General features: G+C 38.7%; 1 protein-coding gene across 6 annotated transcripts in view; it reads left to right on the plus strand.

The window, feature by feature from the left end:
* Positions 1-19,859, plus strand: part of NRXN3 (neurexin 3) — a gene marked incomplete at both ends in the record, with an annotated part of 1,004,347 nt that overhangs the window by 957,401 nt on the left and 27,087 nt on the right. For 3 of the 6 annotated variants that reach the window (XM_080619336.1, XM_080619338.1, XM_080619339.1), the window contains one exon: positions 9,907-9,991. In XM_080619336.1, coding sequence (XP_080475462.1) covers positions 9,907-9,991 — 85 coding nt within the window. The remainder of the gene's footprint in view (positions 1-9,906; positions 9,992-19,859) is intronic. The other 3 variants (XM_080619337.1, XM_080619340.1, XM_080619341.1) reach the window with 1 other exon arrangement.

Genomic DNA, 19,859 nt, shown 5'->3' on the forward strand with positions numbered 1-19,859 from the left:
CAACTCTCTGTGTGCAGCCATCCAGCCAGTTCTTTATCCACCGAGTGGTCCATTCATCAGATTGATGTCTCTCCGATTTAGAGACAAGGATGTTATGCAACAGTATTAGTCCATACTGTCTCTTGATATCAGTGATAAATATGTGAACATGCTGAAGTTTTCTCTAGTGAAAGATGTCTGCTGGAAGAAGATCTCCCATATCTCTGATTTCTCATTAGGCCTCATTTGCAAGAGATTATGAGATCCCAGAACTAGGTACTACAGCAATAGGAGTACTGCTTTAAAAAGAGAAACAGGACTTTTATAGTTTTATTAATGAGTACATAAATAGAAATGCCAGTTAAATTGTGTATGTGACTGCCTCTTTGCTACATAGTAACCTTAATTTACAGATTTGTTTCTTTCAAATCATGTGTTGGGGGAACGCAACATGGTGTGCAGATTTTGAGGCTTAAGAGATTGTCATTAAAGCTACTATGCTGTACTTAGTTATTTATTTCTTGCTCAGAGTGATCCAATCAATAATAGAACAAAATCAAACACAACTCTCTCTCCTCTGAGGAAGAAAAGACAAGCTAAATAAAGATGTCCAGGAGAAAATGCCAGCAAACGACATATTGATTTCCAGCAAAGGAGCAAAGTGTAAATGAAAAATATTCTTCTGACACAGTTATTAAGTGCAAGCTAGCAAGCAAAGAAAACCCATTTACTCTTACTAGAGGCTGAGTCTTCAAAGGGCAGCTGATTCATCTCAGATCATTTGAGTCTCTAACTTTCTGAAACATAGGCTTCCCTTTACTAAATGTAAAGGATTTTTGTGTACTTAGGCTTTGCTTTGAGAATGTGAAATGTTTACTAAAATCTAATTTTATGCCAAGTAAGCATAGATGTTTTCTTCCCATTTTATAGCAGTATAAATATGGGGAAAGGAAGCAATTTTCCTGACATCAGACAGTGAATTTATGGCAATGTCAGGAATGTAAAATCAAGTAACTTGAGGGCTGTGATTCAATGTCCTTGGCAATTTGGACTGGGGCAATTTAAGAAGTTACTGTTCGTCAGTGGTCTGTCCTGCCCTTCTGTTGGTGAAGTAGGTGTTCTCCAGCAAGTGTCATTCATAGCCCAGGGTATTAATGAAATTATCTCTGTGTCAGTTTAACGCATCAGACTGCGGCCATACGGCTAGGATACATAACCATCAGCATGCTAAATTCTGGCAATAAGATGGCTTTTTCCTACATATCTCTGGGAATCTTTATTCAGATTTTGCTTCCTGAGTGCTGCTTTTAAGCAGATGCTGATAAGTGAGGTAAGTTGAAACCTGTGCTGCCCAGTGCATTTGTCTGGTTTTCAGTTCTTCTGAGGGGGATCGTGACACAGAGGAGACCACTCTGAAACTATTTTCAGAGCATTTCCTAGAAGAAATATCTTCCATTTGAAGATTCTTGGAAATGCATTGGAAAACAGCACTGTGTAGATGGATGTGATTTTCAGAAAGTCAGACCCCTGAGCAGACCCTGAATTTCAGAAGTCTTGTCCTTCCTGCAGCTGTCACTGATTTCAGGGTGGGAGTTCTTGTGGGTTCTGCTGTAATGGCTTAATTTTTAGGATTAAGCGATGTCATTAATTTAGTTCATGACAGGTACACCTAGTATACCTTTTTTAAGGAGTTTTCAGCTGCATCACCACCATCTGCATATCTGGGGTTATGCTTAAACAGGGCTGATGGTTTCTGTTTCAAGTGACAGGCTTATTTCAATAATATAATAAGGAAGATAATAAATATAATAAGGAAGAGGAAAAAGCTATATCAAATGATGAAAAAGGACACTCAGTGTGAAAATTCTACCCCTCTGAAACTCCAAGAGGCAGTATATTCAGATAATTACTTCTATGTATAGAGACATAACTTTCATCTTCAAGGTACTTTTTTGGAAGCAAGCAAATGCATGTGGAAAGGAGCAATAGCTTAATAAAGGACAGAAAAGAGTCTCCTCTCCTGCCAAAGCTGCATCTTTTGTGTTTAAGCCAAGAAATTGGCTTAAAGTCCAGTTCAGAACTTTTGCAAATCTTGAGGGTTGCACTGAGTAATTTGGAGAAGGACTTGCCAGTTGATCCTTTGCCAGATCAAGATGAGACGAGCACTGTTCTACTGGGAAAGAAACAGAAAAGCATGTGGCTGTGTGCTTATATAATCAATAAACAACCAATCTAGGTTCCTGAAAATTAATACTTTTTTTATTTAGCTCCTAAATAGTATGTAATTTCTTCAGGCCAAGAAATAAATTGAAAGGATTTAGAAGGATTTGCTTATCAGCAAAACACCACGTACCATTACATTCCTTCTGCTTTTGGGAAGGTACATTGAAGTTAGGTTAAGCTGCTGTGGTTCAATACTCCTCTTTCCCCTGTCAGAATGTCTTGAACAACAGGAAGATTAATCCTCCCTACTTTCTTTTTTCCCCTTTTTGCCCTCCCTTCTTTCTTTGTCCTCCCTTCTCTTTCTCTGTCTGCTCACAGTCCCTCACAACATCATCACCTTTACCACTGCCAGCAGACAGAGACAAAAGGCAGAAACATGATTTTTCCCCATAATCTTTGCACAGTTTAGGGACAGAACAAAGTCCCTGAAATTTGGCATCAAACCTGGGCAAGAATAGACAGACTTTACAGTCTTGATGTGCTATTGATTCTATTGAGACAGGCTTTTGGTTTTCAAAAGACTAATTCAGCTTTCAAGGCTCTTTTTAAACATGACTGCCCATGACTCTAGATTGACATACAATTGGTGGGATTATTATTTGCCTTCTCTTACTTAACTGGCTAGTTACTTAATCTCTTGTCCGCCACAGTAAGGGACAAATGGCTGATTTTGTTAAGGTGTAGCTCTCTCATGATCCCTACTTAATGATCCAGTTTGACAGCAAATCAGCTTTTATGTCCAGCCAGGAACACGCAACCAGGAAATGCACTTTTGCTGGGCTACTGTTGAAGGGTACATGCCTGCTGGTTACTTAAGTCATTGTCCTGGGAACATAACCTGTATTTGTTCCCATGGGCTGAACAGGTCTACAGCAATGATACCTTCTTGCTCTGAGCACAACTAGCTAAAAGGCTGTGCTGGACCGCTTTACTGCCTGCTGTGGAATGACAGAGGAGAATGCATATGATGTGTTTCTATTACATAGTGATGGAGAGGATGCGAACATTGAATTGGTTTAGAATTAATTAGATTGGATTGAAGCTTTATGAGGTGAGTTCTTCCCCACTTGGGTATATGAACTAATGATATTATTTATATGATATGGCTTCATTTCAGTACTGGTGGTTTCTGGCACTTTCTTGGGAGACTTCTCCATAGTTAATAAAGATTACTATTAAGATCTTTCTTGCTGGAAGTAATCCTAATTTTTCTTTTGTTTTCATTTTATCCACTACTTTTTTGAAGCACCCTAAATAGCTCATCTACCTTCTTGATGTTTATTATACCCTTTTGACACTTGTATACATTTTAGTCCTTGATAAAACAAGCTCTGATGTTTAGTTTTGCTAAGCCTGTCTCATTCATATATCTCTCCAGTTCTTTCATCTTTTCTGTGGCTCTTCTCTGAATTGCCTTCAATTACCCTGAATCTTTTGGCACTGAATTTTTCGAAACTAAACATAATAACCTATGTTCTCTTGCTGTAAATTGTGTAGCCTGGTTGAAAACAATGCCAATTTAAACCAACAGAGGATTTGGTCCTCTGGTTTTTGTAGTCACCTCAAATGAGCTATATGAAGAAAAATTACTAGTTGCACAACTTTAGCACCAGTGTGTGTGGGTGCAAAGGGCTTGCACATCTTTGTGTCTGCACCGTGATAAGAAAATCCAGTGCTAAGGAGTTGGAGAGGATTAATACCCTTCAGCAACAGATAGTATATCCAGGACTCTTCTTAAAATTTCATGCTATCCCAAATTGCAGCTTCTTTTATATAATTTTTTTATATAATTTATATAACTTTTATATAATTTTATAATACCTCATTATGATTTTCACAACATTTCTAATATTTTCATGTTTGTATGCAGATTCTTTCTACCTGTATGTAGTAGCTTGAATTTGTCTAGGCTGAGTCTCTCAGGTCTGCTAAAATATAATGAACTCCAGGGCATTTTGCAAATAAAGATTAAATAGAAAGTGAGAAAAAAATATAAGGTGTAGAAAGGACAGGTGAAGGATTCCCATGTAATTAGAGTAGTGTGAACAGAATGCAAGTTCTTTAAAAAGCTTGGTTATCAAAGTACAAAAGGTTGAGGTAGTCAAGCTAGAAATGACACCTAATGAGACAGACATTTCCTCTGCTATCTTCTTTTGGCAAGGCAGCAACTGCCTTGAGCTTGTTCTTTGCCAAGAAACATCATGGTTTCTGGAAGACAGAACAGCATCACAAACATTTTGCCATTCTGGGATAGTATCCATACTGTATGCTGTTATGCATAGAAGACAAGTACATTGTCCATATCCCATAATAATTGCTAAGCCCATAATAATTGAGATATTCAGAAAATATAGCATTATGGGAATGGTGGAGGGAGTCAAATGGGTGGGTTTAGGAAAAGTTTGTTGAGTTTCAGCTCTGAACATCTGAGGTGTGAAAGGCAAATGTACTGCCTAGATTAACACAAATACATTTCTCCACTGTTGGGAAGTTATTTGTGCCTGGCATTTTGTGGTGGTCATATTTCAAGAAAGATTGTAAATTGTGGTTCCTTGGTGGCAAAGAGATTTAAACTTCTTTTGCAACAAAGCATTTAAATTTATTTTTCAAATAATAGTGTTGAATTGGAAGTAATGCGTACAGTGTACAAATGAGTTTCAAGCAAAAGCCTATCCTACTTTACCAAGTGAAGCAACTACGAAGTATGTACTTTTGAAGGAATTTGTCTGGGGTTTGAATTTATGCGTCCTTGCTTTTCTCTCCCACTAGAAATGAGAACTCCATAATTCTTGGGTGCATTATTTATAATTTCATAAAGCTGTTCTGTGACAGGACTTTATTTTACCCTGTGTGCTTGATGGGACTAGAAAATCAGTTAGTGATGAATTGTGATGGAAAGTACTGAGATCAAAAATACAAGATAGGAAGTGGCAAGACAGATTGGTGTACTTATCTTTTCTGTGGTTTCTAGAGATCTCGTTAATGACCTTGTGTCTTCAAATAATGGTGCATCCAAAGAGCAAGGTGTCAAAAAAAAAAAGCTTTGCATTTGGGAAAAGGAAGATTCAGCACCTGCCATTTTGTGTATAACAAAGGGGCAAAGGCTGTGGATCTGACACGTAAATTAGGGCTTTGAGCACTTGGAAGATTGGAAAGAAATGGAGTCATCTTGAGCAGGTCTTGCCATGCCATCCCAACTTTCCTTGCGCTTTATATCCCACACCAGTAAGTACAGTAGATGTTGAACCATCACTGTGGCAAGATTGAAGAGGCCCTTAGAGTGAATAATTGGGAGGAGGTGATTACAGAACTAGTAATTCATGGAAAGGAATGGGGAGCCAATTCAATGAAATTGAAAGAATTTGGAGGTAAATATGCCCATAAATCCTCCAGGGTGGACTCAGAGTTTAGCACTTTCTCCTACCCTGGTTTTATTTCAAGGCAATTTCATTAAACATTGGAGAGAGGGAGAGAAAAAAAATAATAATATAAATGCCATAAGAAATCTTTCAGAGGAAGGAATAAAAAGGGTTCCTGCCAGAGAGAGATTTTATTGAAAGTTATTATAATACCTATCTTTAGTTTTATGGCCTTTAATACAGGGCCAAGTAATTTCAAAGCTGGGATTCTTTAAAAATGAAATACATATTTTAAAATAGTATGATATGAATTATTATTTTTAATATAGAGTTTAGCTAATATATGGAATAGAAAAATATTTTCTGTCTTATGTTCTTTCCAATGAAAACACAAACATCATTTCCATCATAGTATACAGAGAAGTTTTGTTACTATCATGGTGCCTGTTTAGCATTTACCATCTCTAGATCACTGGGCAGACATTAAAGAATTTATCTGTTTACATACCCTGGGGGCAACGGGTGAGTATAATCAACCCCATTTCAAAAATGGGGAAAGGGAACTAGAAACAGAGTAGCTGGTTTTGCTTGCTGCCTCACAGGGTGAGCCATTTCTGATGAGAAGAAATTGTCTTAGTGGAGAGATTTCTAGCATCACTGCTCACGAGCCTCTCCTGTCTTGTGGAAGCAGCAAGGTCAATAATCATCCATTGAAAATTCTTAGCTCCAGGAGGGTTTTGAAAGGTACAGATTCCGGTTACAAGAAGTTAACGGTCTTCTGGATGTTTCTGTGGTCAGGAATTTGCTGCTGTTTCTCACTGAAGTAGCTTTATTCCTCCAGGATGATTCAGATGTTGATTCTGAGCATAAAGTGCATGGAAAACCAATACCTGATGGGACTAGAAAATCAGTTAGTGATAGATTGTGATGGAAAGTACTGAGATCAAAAATACAAGATAGGAAGTGGCAAGACAGATTAGTGTACTTATCTTTTCTGTGGTTTCTAGAGATCTCGTTAATGACCTTGTCTTAAGTCTAACACCACTTCTGGAGGTTTTTCTCTTTTTTGAACCCTTATTTTTATATGTATAAAATCAGCAGCATGGGACAAACAGCAATCACAGATCAAAAAAAACCTGGAATATCAGGGGAAATAGCATGCAGTGGAGATGGGAGAAAAGGTCAGAGATTAATTGATGGAATCAGGTTGGAACCAGTCACGAAAAAGTGCAGATAAGGGTCAGAGCTGTCAGGGTTGATGAGTATCGCACATCACACATTTACATCTTGTCCAAGCCTGTCTGACTGTGCCCTCCTTTGTTCAGAACCAACACAAGCTGCATGAGGATTTTACAGAAGGAAATTTAAGAATAAGCATAAACATGTTGCATGTGCTGTCCTGAGATGGAATTAGATGGGAATATAATTAGATGGGAAACTAATCAAGAAGATAAACAAGGACCAGGCTTCATGACTTTTCAGCTCCTGCTCAGAATTCATATTGGCTTCAAAATTCTTCATTCCCCCATGTTCAGGATCTGTGAGAGTGGCTGGAAGGCCACAGAGGCTCACCAAACCCAGCACCCTGCAGCTGGCCCTGGCTATGCGTGGGACATCAGGGAAAGAGTCCTGATCAGGACACTGGAAATAGTGATAACTTTTTATTCAGTATCTGTGGGACAGGGACTTCCCAAGCTAGATATAGGGTATTTAATAGCTCTGGATGAATGTTTTTACCTTTAATTTGGCTGATCACTTCCAAAATGCATCTAAAACTTTGTTTTCTGGGTTTTTTTGTGGGCATGCTACCTCTCTGGTTTCATATGATGCCCCTAATGAGCAAGAGGATCAAAAAAAAAAAAAAAAAAAAAAAAAAAAAAGAGTTATAAAGGAATTCTGTATTCTTTACAAATGCTGAATCACATTATCAATTCTATTGGAGATGATTCCAGGTTAATATTGCCTAAAGCCCCGTGAGAGTGGTAAGGCACTGGAACCAGCTGGCCAGAGAAGCAGCTGTGGCTGCCCCATCCCTGGCAGTGTTCAAGATTAGGTTGGACAGGGCTTTGAGCAATCTGTTCTAGTGGAAGGTGTCCCTTCCCATGGCAGGGGGGTTGGAACTAGATGATCTTTAAGGCTCCTTCCACCCCAAATTATTCTGTGAACCTATGATTCCATTATTCTGTAAGCACATGTGGAAGTGGATAAGTATAACAGCTGATAAGTAACAACCACACATTGTTATAATTTTTATGTTTATTTCCTGCCTGAAGCAAATCATCGCTATTCTATGAGAACTTACATGTGAATTGTCAGATCTTCAACTAGGAGCAAAATTCATATGTCCTAAATTCAACATGGAAATCAAAACCAATTACTCTTTTACAAGTACTTTAGACAACTGTAATATAAATGTCTGGTTTTACTAGCTACATTTCACCTGCTTAAAATATTTCTTGCAGTATAGTTTTGTTGACTTATTAGGCTAAATTACAGTGCTGCAATTGAAAACTAGTATCTTTCTACCCACAGACGGCTGCATTTCACTGTTGGAGGATGTGATAATTGTTTGTATAAATTATAAAGTGATTTGGTGCCCTTTGGAATAAATAATGCTTTATAAAATATTTACAGGTCCAGAAGAATTGTAGAAAATAAACTTCTATTTTGTGCATTCCTCCTTTCTTGACCTCTCACTGAATAGACAAACTTTTAAAGCCAGTTTGCTGATCTTATTTTTCTTTTTTGGTTCACTCTAAGCCACTGAATCAGGAGTAAACGAACACTAGGTTCAATCTGATCTTTCTGGCTGACCTGTTTTTTTCAGAATACAGAGAAGGGGGAGCAAGGAACTTCTGCCAGGGGACAGAGGGACTTAATATCACTAGGTCCACAGAAAGCTAAAGAAAAGGCTGAGACCTCAGAACACTTAGGCAAAGAGAAGAGGGAGCATGATGGAGACAGCCATAACAGACATAGGGATGTAAAGGAGACCTTATTTAAGGGTGGAAAGTCTTTTTAGAGTGCTAGAGTACTGAGGTACAGCTGCCCTGCTCCTGAGGAGCTGAGATTTCAACAGTGCTTCCTGCATGGTGAGAAGCATCCTAGTTGTTTTGTTTCAGGAGTCATCCCTCTGATCCTACTGCTCAGCACAATAGGCAGCTCTCTGCAAGGAAAAGTTGTTAAGGGAGACAATTTCAGCAGAAACCATGGTTTGAGCCAAGGCTGCTGAGCTGGGCTAATTTTGGATTGTGTGCAGGAGCGTTACGGCCTGTGTCCAGAGGCTGCCACAGACTCTCCCTAATGGTTTGCATTACTAATCCAACTAATTGCAGCAATTAAAGGCAGGAGATGCTGCTGGGAAGAGATGCCGGTACACTTCTCTCTAACATGCTGTAGTACATGCTGCTCGTTAATTAGACCAGCAGGAAAAATAAAAATAAATTAAAAAAAAAGAAAGAAGTAAAATATCACCAGCTGAAATGCAAAGGAATGTGCTGAAATCTGTGAGGGTCATGAAAAGTCATGGTTTGGTTTAAGCTTTTCAGAACCAGGCTTTCCAGCCTGTCAGCCCTGCCGCAGCCACTTTCCTGTTCACTTGTCAAGCAAGCAGATGAGGTTGCATGTTGAGCATACCTGACACATGCAGCAGTTCTTAATCGTGCAACAAATTAGTTGCACAGATATTTACTATGTGGGTAAATACAAAGGATTCCCAGCCCAAGAAGAGGTACATTAGGAGAGCAGGAACTATCTCTGCCTCAGAATGATGCATCTAGCAACACACCAAAGAGTACTGCTAGCTGCCTGGGTGATGCATACTGAGTCCATGTTTTTCTTTGCAGAAAGCATGTTCAGCTTGAGCATGCCTCATATGGTAAGTCTCTCAGTAAGTGCCTTCTGGCTGGCCGCATGTGGTGTTGGTGTTTGTCGAGGAGCCCAGCATGTTCCAGCCGGACTCATATACTTTGGCTGTGGGAGGACAGTTTGCAAGCCAAGCAGGTGTCATAGCCTGCTGTACTTACTGTGTTCAACAGCACAGCATGGTCCGCCTGCTAAACTAAACAGCCTGGCAGGCACACCACACCTGAGCACACCTGAAATACTCAACAGGATAAGTACTATTGCTCCAACAGGAGATTCCAGCTCTCTGGAGGGCACATTTACACAGGCATATCTAGAATGCTTGGTACAAATGTTTTTAAATTTCTGAAATTCTGAAAATTCTGAAACTTTTTTTTCCCTAGGGTACTTGGCTGCCTCTGTATCAGCCTCTTGACTTGCAAGTATCTTATTTTTTTTTCTCTCTGTTCTGTTTCCTTCATTCCTTCCCTTCACATGCCAGACAACAGATGACATTGTTTCGTCGGCTGAATGTTCCAGTGATGATGAAGATTTCATCGACTGTGAGCCCAGTACAGGTAAGTCAGGTCAGTCTTGTTTTGCTTGCTTTCTGATTTCATTTGCAAAAAACAATGCATACATATATTTATATGTGTGTGAATGTATACATATATAACTATATATGTATATATCTGTGTGTGTATGTATATATACATGTATGTATATATACATGTATGTATATATACACTGTATATAAAATAAAAATTATACAGCCAAGCATCAGATCCCATGGACTTGGCAACAGCAAAACACAGATATGTAGTCACTATGTTGTTAATATGAAGTTGTTTGCATGGAAAGCCAAACTTCCTGAAAGTGATCCCAGCTAATTAATAGTTCACATGTTTGTAGTAGTTACTTCACTGACACAGTGGGAAACAAAAAATACCAATGTGGCATGTGACAAATAATAAAGATTATGAAGTGGGGAAGGTGAATGTTTGAAAAACAGAAGAGAAACAAATGTGAAGCAATAATGAGTTATTAGCACTATTTAATCTTTGTTAATTGCTCTGAAGATGGGCTATAAAAGGATATATTTGTCCATGGGATTTTGAATACAGTTAACATGGTAACGTATTTGTACTAATTTTGTTTCCTGTGAGCCCAAAGAAATTGGGGAGCACCAAAACATAGTTCAAACATAACAAAATTAGTAGTAATTCTTGCCCTGTTACCTGCAGTGATGCTTCAAAATGTATCCATTAAAGAGTCAGAAGGACTGGCCATGTGGAACTGACTCAACTTCTCCCTTTCAGATACATTTTGATAAATTGATGGCTTTTCTTTCTGGTGAGATATATGATGTGATATCCAGCAGGCAACTGCAGTCAATTTTATTTCTTACAGGCTTTTTCAAGTCTTCTTTTTTGAGGCTTGCCATGAGTTAAGCATTTCTATAATAGAGAACAGACATCATCGAATTTCTGTGTACATTTAAAAGAAAAAGAAGGAATTTGGTTAGAATATTTTTTGTTGTTAAAAGTGAAACATATAAATAGTTTAGGGTTGGGAGATTTTTTGTTTTGCTTTGTTTTGTTTGGTTTTGCTTTGGTTTATTTGAGCTGATTACATTTAAAAAAAAAAAAAAATCCCAAGAAAGCATTAAAATCTTCTATTTATAGTTTCCTGAAGCTATTTGGTTAATACAATAATAACATTAAAATTCACCCAAGGCTAGTGCTTTCATATTTCTTTTCAATTTCTCATGCTGTAACTGCATTTTTGGTAGAACTTGATCCTGCAGTAACCTGACATTGGCGTTGCCCTGTAGCTGGGAACTTCCACTCATATTCTTGACTCCCCTGTGATGGCGGTAAAGACAGCGACACAATGACTAATGCTAACAGATAACTCAGCCTACTCCCATCTCTTTTTTCACAGATTTCTATGAGTTTTTCAGCTCCCCATATGGCAGAAAAGTAATCCAAATAATACTTGATTGTGAAGCATAAATAGTATGGGTACTTGTATTTTAAATAAAAGTAGTAATTAAATACCAGCACAGTGATTATCATGAAAGTGAGGCATGATATTAATAGGACTATGCTAAAAAGGCTAACATACCACCACTGGTACACAAGTGAATGGATAGGAATCATTTCATTAAAGCTTCGCTAACATTTCAAGACTTTTTTTTTATTATTCTGATTGCAAAGTATTTCAGCTGAAGGAGGAAATGAGATCTTGTACATTATTGTCATTTATGTTTCAACACAGAAATAACAATTACTTCAATGGCTAGAAATGGTAATAGCAATGTTTTCAGCTTGTGCTGCCAGTGGAAAAATCAGAGTTTGAGGAGAAATTTGGTAAAACAGATGTTTAGCATGAAATTTCAGAGTGCTTTAGAGCAACATTTCCAGACTAAAAATGCCTCTTTCTTGACAGAGTTAGAAATTCAAAGCTACAAATAAGTACACAATGGATTTGTAAAGATGACTTGCCTTTAAAAATCCTGCTAAAGATTACAGTTAGCAGCTGTACATGCCTACAGATAGTTGAATATCTGCTGTGTAAAATAATATGATTTGCTGAAAATCTGCTGAAGGTACTCTTCTAAGCCACTACACATTCTTGAAATTTTCATCCAGTATCTTTTATCGCATCCTACTCCTCCTTCATAGGATGCTGGTTCGCATTAGCCACTGAAATCCAAATCTTTTCTTGGTAATTACTGTGGCATTGAGAATAAAAGTTAGCCTGATTATAAGTTAAAAAGGTTTCCTAGATGGTCCTTGCTGATGAAATTTACACTTCCAGATTTTGAGATTTCCCGCTCTCAGAGGTGCTGGTGTACAAGGTCACCAGAATGAAGGTGGATATGTAGGTCCTTTTTGCCTCCAAAAGCATAAACTTATCTCATTCCATCATAATAAGAAGGGAAAGTAGTTGGTTTATGGTGCTCCTCATTTAGGTTTCTTTGTCTATCTTACTGTCTCCATCCCCAGTACATCCAGGGAAGGTAGAATGGTGTCTGCAATACAGCCAGTATCAAAGCAGTCATGCAGCCCATTCCACTCTGGAGCATTAAAGCAATCTGAGCCAGCTTATCAAAATCCAGTTGAGCTGGCTTGGCTGAACATTTGCCTTTACACTTCACCAGCCAACTCAGGATTCTGTCCATACGCCAAGATCTGGTACCTAACTGCATATATCACAGAAAGAAAGGATTCCAATTATCTTGCTGCTATTTTCATGTGTGTGGGGTTGGTTTTATTTATTTATTTTTTTTTAATTGGACCCACTTGAAGTTGCTTCATCCTTTTCTGTTGGCAGATCAATGTATTTTATTCTGCCTTCTGACTTGCCTGATACCTTTTTCATCAAATTGAAAATTAAGTGACATAACCCAGCACAACCTCGTTTTTGTTGCTCTGATAATGTGTAGCTCTTAAAGCTCTTGCATTTCGGCCAAGTGCCAGGACTTGATCTTCCATCACCCTCACTGCCATGGTCCAGTAATGCAAAGGTTACTGAACTCACTGCTGCAGATGTGAGATATGATATACATCACTATGAACCTGCTGTGAAAACCAAGACAAGGGCAGCAGATAATGTTGCTTGGCAAATAAAAAGCTTTCAGATTTCATATGGGTCAGAATCAAATCCCAAGATCTGAATATATTACTTTGGTCTCGGTCCTGGATCAGATGCAGTACCCTACAGAGTCCTTTTGAAGACTTTGGTTTTGGTGTACTCAAAGATAGTTCAAAAGACAGAAAATCATGTCTTCTTTGAGGCTAAATATCGTATGAGAGCCAATTGCATGGTCTTATTGCCTCTTAACTCTGTTGAAAACAAGACCTGAATCTCAGTAATCAGACGATCTCTATCTGGACACTTGCATCTCTTTAAAAGAAGATGTGCTCCCCTCAGGATTTTCCTGGCTAGCTTGTGACACTCACTGTATCAGTCTGGCTACCACTCTGTGCCCTCTTCCAAAACTGATTTCTGTTGGGATTTCTGTAGATCCCATTGTTTAGAAGCCAGAAGCTGTTACAGGACCTGTCCTTCAGTAGAAGTAGCTTACAAACATCCCTTGTGGACACATATGTACACATAACGAATTATTCTAAAACATGGTAGTGACAGCTGTGAATCCAAACCCCATCTGTATTTTGCATAATGAAAAAGAACCCATTGCAGGTTTAGGGATAAAAATTACTTGCTATTTATCTTATTGCAGACAAGCCTAGATACACTTAGATATCTGGAACTCCTGGAATGGCTACTGTAATGATACAGAGGGCATAAAACTGCTCATCTGCCCTGAAGAAACATTTACTTACAGATGAGAGCAGTCACTCTCTTATCTCTATGGAAATGTCATGTACATGTTCAAAAATCTTCTGGATTCTGCACCAGAAACGTGATGCTTTTCTCTGGTATGAGTACAGGTCTTTCTTCTGGCTCAAATATTCAAGTTCTTAAAAGCTGAGGCCAGGGTCCTGAGCTTGTGCTTTTGAACACAGCCATGTGGTAGAGTTTTGGTCACTCAGCAGCTCTCACAGAGTGAAAGGCTTGTAAGGGAAATGTCTTTACTCCGAACTAGGAAGCACAGTGACATCATGAAGAAAGAAAACACTTATCTCTTTCCAGTCAAATGAAGAGCACCCCAACAATCTGATCTTATTGGTGGTCTTGGCAGTCCTGAGGTAATGGTTGGACTTGATCTTAAAGGTCTTTTCCAACCTAGTTGATTCTGTAATTCTATGATTCTATTGGGACTTCAAAACCCTGAGGATTCTAGTTATGCTTTCCTAACAGCTGCTGTCTCCTCATGCCGCTGCCGTTGTTCCTGTTAAGCATGTCCATTAGCGCAGCGCTTTGGCACAAAGCAGGTTGGCTGCTGGTGGCTGGGCAACTGATCTGGATCATAGCCCAAGCTGCTCATTGCACTACTCAAAATGGTAAGACTCACTGGTTAGCCTGAAATCCATAATGCGATCTCTTGAAATGGACTGTAGGGCCCTAATCCTAGCTCCCTGGCTTGGCACAGCCTACATTTTCACCTGGTGCAGTTGTCAGCTTTCCTTTCCTATTCGCCTAACAATTTCCTAGGTGGTTTTTTCCTAAGAAATTTATCCTGTGTTTCCCAAAAGGCTTTATACATGATAAAGTTGGCATTACTGATCAGCCTTTCCCATGAGTGACTGGAGACAGCAATAGAGATGCCAGAATCTACAGATCTTTGTACTGGAAGTTACACAGTGTTTTGTATCATATACCCATACACAGGGGATACATATCCTGTAGGCATGCTGCCTGTATATATAATTTATTGGCCTGTACCCATCCATTTCAGCCTCCTTCCTGATTTATCAGCTAGGTCAGTCAAGCTCCCACCCAGGCAAGTTGCAGAACCAGGTACCTGCAGGCTGCCTAGGTCAGAGATTTATTTGTGGAAAACAAGCAGGTTCTCTCTTCCAAGAGTCTACAAGCAGCCAGCACAGTACAAAAAACACTGCTGGAAGTGAAGAAACCTTAACTGAAGAAACAAAGAGAAGCGCTAATTTGGCTCTTGTCCTGCATAAACTTCTTCAACCTTCTCAAAGCAGACAGGGAATTTTCATTGCTCTCCTCAGAGAAACATCTCCCACAAATCCAGTGCGCAGTTACCCTCAGTCTCTCCCTCTGTCGAGCAGGATTTCTGCTCTGTTTCTCACACTGTGAACAAGAAATGGCCTTGGACACGTACCTCAGAGCACACAGAGAAGTAGGCTTCCCATCTCACAGGCTGAATACGATACAGACCTGAACGAGCGTGTCCTGAGTTTGGTGCTTAAACCACAACAGAGGGGAATTCATCCAGGGCACTTTGCAGGGTAAAATGGTTGTGACACTTGTTTGATGGAATTTTCTAGCTACGGTCTTACAGCCAAAATAACTCCAAATGATCAAGTTTTACTAATCAATCATGCAGATGACTTACAGAAATTCTTGTTTTCTTATTTTATATTAGGAATTTATACTGATTTTGGTTTTCAGCATATTGATCTTTTTTCCTATGTAAGCTCCAAGGGCCCCACCCATGAGGATATTTTATCTATATATGCACTATATATAAAGTGTGCATATATATCTATGTGTGCATATGCTATAGTAATAAAAAACCAATATCAGCAGTAGCCCCTATCATCCAGTTACATGTTTACACAGAAATTCATGCCTTCATCTAACCCTGGCATCCGCTGGCGTGGGCAGATGCATGATATTGTTATTTCCTGGTGAAAAAAGCACGTTAATTTCTTTTTTGTTACAGTTTTTTCTTTCTTCCTTTTATTTATTTGTTTACTTTTAATTGATAGTTTCATCTACCAATTAGCCTTGGGGTAGGGTGGGGCAGGGGGAACAAAAAGATTATACAGGTATATCCATCAGTATATACACACATACTCTGTGTATATATAGATAGATATATACATTGTATATATTTGAAGAACATTTTCTGTCGTTTCACCTCATCTTGTGCCGCATGAATTTTTGGTGATTGATATTTTGGTTTCTTTTATATTTCTTTCATTTATTTTTTTTTTGGGGGGGGGGGCTTGCAAAAGTGCCATACCGCTATTTTTTAATTTTTAAAATCATTGCTGTACTTTTCAATTTATATTTTTGGAGTTATTCCAACAAAATAATGGTTCAGTCATCTCAAGAAAGAGATATAGATCTGCAAACCAATAAAGGCAACAAAATCTTTTCTTGCCATCCTTGAGAAATCCACATTTTCAGACATCCCAAGAAAGTTGTGTGCATAAGAATGAAAATTCTTACCCTCCTTTCCTTTTATTTACCCTTCTCCCTACACTTTTTTAAACTTCTGCAAAGTCTCCATGCCGTCTTTCCCCTTTTCCTTTTTTTTTGAAAATGAGTTCAGAGAAAAAACACCCAGAAGTAACAAAAGGGCTCCCCTACACCCCTGCATTCTCCCAGGAAAAATTCTTCCGACAAAGAGAGCCCTACAAACCGCAGATGGCATAAAAAGAATTTTATTGCGATGCAGAATATCTGTCGTATCTTTTATTTCTGGGTCGGTGCAAGATCATTGTTATGGCATGCTGTAGTTTAGCTGATTTAACTAACCATGGCCTTCATTGACCGGTGCATGGGCTGTGATGACGCCATCTTGTGTTTCATCAGAGCTACGCATTCAGGCTAACCGAGCAAGTCTTTAGTGTATGATTTGGGGAGATATCGTTTCAATTTTATGTTTTAATTGTATTATAATTTCTTCTTTTTGGAAGAGTTATGCTAGTACTGTCGGCTGCTTCTTGCAGTCCCAGTGTTAGATATCTAGTTTATTTTATGGGGGTTTTTGCTCCTTTTTTTTTTTTTTTTTTAATTTTATTTTATTTCTCAGTAGCAATCTTATGTCTTGTCTGTGTCCATCTGCCTTGTCAGTGTGTCTTGGAGTCCATTGGTCTAGGGTTGTTATGTGATTCTGTTCTCTGTTTGTAAGCTGGTGTTTAGCTCCCCGCAGCTCTGTCATCCCTCTTCCCCTTCCCTTTTCCTCCTTCCCTCCCCACCTTCCCAAGTGGGGTCCACAAAGGGGCACTAAGCTTTGAATGACGTTCTGAGTGTCACCCCAAGGCTTCAGGCTGGAAGTTGCAAAATGTTCACACAGCTTCTTAAGAAAGACAAAGTTTGCAGCTGATCAGTTTTCAAGTTTTCAAACTCTGTTATTATTTCATTCTTAGAAATGGTTTACTGGCATACTGCTAAAGTGATTTCTTTTACAGCATTTTAGAGGATTTGTGTGTGCATACTGATGTCTTAGACTAAGGACTGCTGTTGTCTGTGCTTTAGGCCCCAGAAAATGCTACACAGGGTGGAGGCTGTGTGTTAAATGGAAAGTACCTAGGACTTTTTATAAAAGACAAATTAGAAAGCAATGTCAGTGTGCACATACAACTGGAATGACATCTATGTGAATGTATTTCTAAAATCCACAGTTCATCATTCATTTGCAGTTAGGAGACAAAAATGTAGGACATGCTTAAGATTTCTAAGTGTAGGTCACCTTCATTTTGTGGGGTCAGTCTCCAGTTTGTCTCTTTGTGATGTCTGCCTCTTTACTGATACTGGTGAAAACTGTCTTGCAGATGTTTGCTTGTATAACTTGAACACAATTCTGGAAACACATCTGGAGTGTCTTCTGCCATATGTGCAATAATGCATAAGGCAGCAGAAAGCCAGTTGAGTTTTCAGGTGTCTGCTTAGACTTCAAACACTAGTTAGAAAAAACATCCATTAGCTTGTACAATGATGCATTTCCTGGTATTTTTAATTCTCTTCCTGATGAATGTGCTAGCCATGTTAGTGGCATGGAAGGTCTCAGTGCATTAGGATACACCAGATGGAATCAGTGGATCAACTGAAGTTAGCAGAGGAAGAGGTAGCCAGTTTTCTTGCAAATGTTCACAACATCACAAAAAGCATGCTTACACATACATTTAGCCTAGCTAAAATCCCAGTTGTTTTACAGGTATTAGTTTCTTCTGCAGGGAAGATGAGATGATGAAATCTGTGAACTTTTCTCACAAGCATAAGGCTTACCTGTATAAGCTAAGAGTTACCAGAAGAGGGAAGTGATGGGATATGTTCAGATCTCCAACACAGAATTACTTCATGTAATTTTTTCATTTAACTTACCCAAGATATATTTTCTGTATTTACAGAGGGATAAAGAGAAGTTAGCTTTTCTTTCGTCAATATGAACCAATGATAGTATGATTGGTTCAGTTTTCTTAATTCATATATGATATGAGAAACATTATTGAGTACCATTACTTATAGTGAAAATTAATCAATTAGTATTTAAAGCTTGCTGCTCCATTTAGCTTTTAGATCTCTGTGTATTTCACAACGAGTAATTCCTACTGATTCTAAAGCTTTTTCTTGGCAATTGCTTAGATAAAGCAAGTGCTTATAAAATTATATTATAATCAACAAGCTCATGGTTTTATGTAATACTGCCCTCTGTCAGATAAACCAGGTCAGTCCTGTTACAAGGCTAAGAGGAAAAGAAACATTTATTTTAGTTCAAGTGGCAGATTATTGGAGCAGAACAATCAGAGTTGTAGCCCCCTGAATTATGAAGTTCAGGGTAACCTTCATGTTGGAGTACTGTGATGAGTAAATCAAGTGTCCATGTGTCAGGACAGTAACTTCCAGGCTGTGATAAAGCTGCTGTGTCCTGCTGAACGGTTGCTTCTCTTTGCCTTATGTAGCCTGTGTGATGCCTGTGACTGGCCCTCTGCTGCAGTGAATGGGAGGCTCACTCAAGCACAGGAAATGCCATAGAAGATCCCATTGTGCTCCATTTTATCCCACTAAGTATATATATGAATTTCTGGCACTTGAAATAGTTAGTTCATACTTCTGTTTTCTGTCTTGAGGCAGGCTGCTGGTTTCAGCCCTTGTGACATTTGTCATTGTCATTTTGTCATTTGTCACATGAGCAAGAGGAAGCTGAAGGTTGAGATGTGAAAGCCAAGGATAAAAAGCCTGAATTCCAGTGTGCCACTCCCAGCTCTGCTGTCAATTCCTTCTGTGACTGTGCATCTATATTGCTCATTTGCCTACCTGTAATGCAGGGTAAATTAAATACTTCTTAGCTGAATGAGGTGGAGATGAAGGGAAAGAAGAAGACTTAATGAATATTTTAATGGACTTTGATATTCAGGTGCAAATTGCTGTGCAATACGCCAAAATGGTACTCTACTGCTAACTACCAAAACATACAAGCAACTATGATATTGTTAAGGTTTTAGTACTAAGTGCTATCTTCACTTGCTGTGATAAGTAACAATATTGCATATTTTTATGAAGTAGATACAACTCCTAATCTCTTAATACAGAAAGAAGCAAGAGAGGGATAAGAAAGCTAAATATTTCATGTCAGGAAATATTGGTGTGACATCATTTTCATTAAATAGCACTTTTTCCCCTAGAGTTAACATAAGCAATGGAATAAGCTGTGCTCAGGCTACATAAATGAATGTCATGAGAGGACTGCAATATATAGATCTTTTATATCAGCATTTCCATAACTTGAATTTGCATCCTGATCAGATTTTTGCTTCAAAAACTTCAAGTTTCTCTAGCCTGACTTAGCTGGTGTAAGTTTCCCTGGTTTTGCATCTAAGACTAGGAGGAGATCAGGATCAGATCCACAGTCTGGCTGCCTTGCCCTTGTTGCCTTCCAGTCTTTTTTTAAAGCATGTTCTCTAAACTCTAAGCCATGTGCACTGTCACATTCTGGCAATCCCTCTAGCGCTGTGCCTATGTTATCAAGCTGACACATGTCTAAAATACTAAGACATGATATTTTCAACCTGCTGGGACTTGCTTTTTGTCCCTGTTAGCTTTGATTTTCAGCTTCATAAAATA

This window comes from Psittacula echo (assembly GCF_963264785.1).
Source record: "Psittacula echo genome assembly, chromosome: 5".
Taxonomy (NCBI): Eukaryota; Metazoa; Chordata; class Aves; order Psittaciformes; family Psittacidae; genus Psittacula; species Psittacula echo.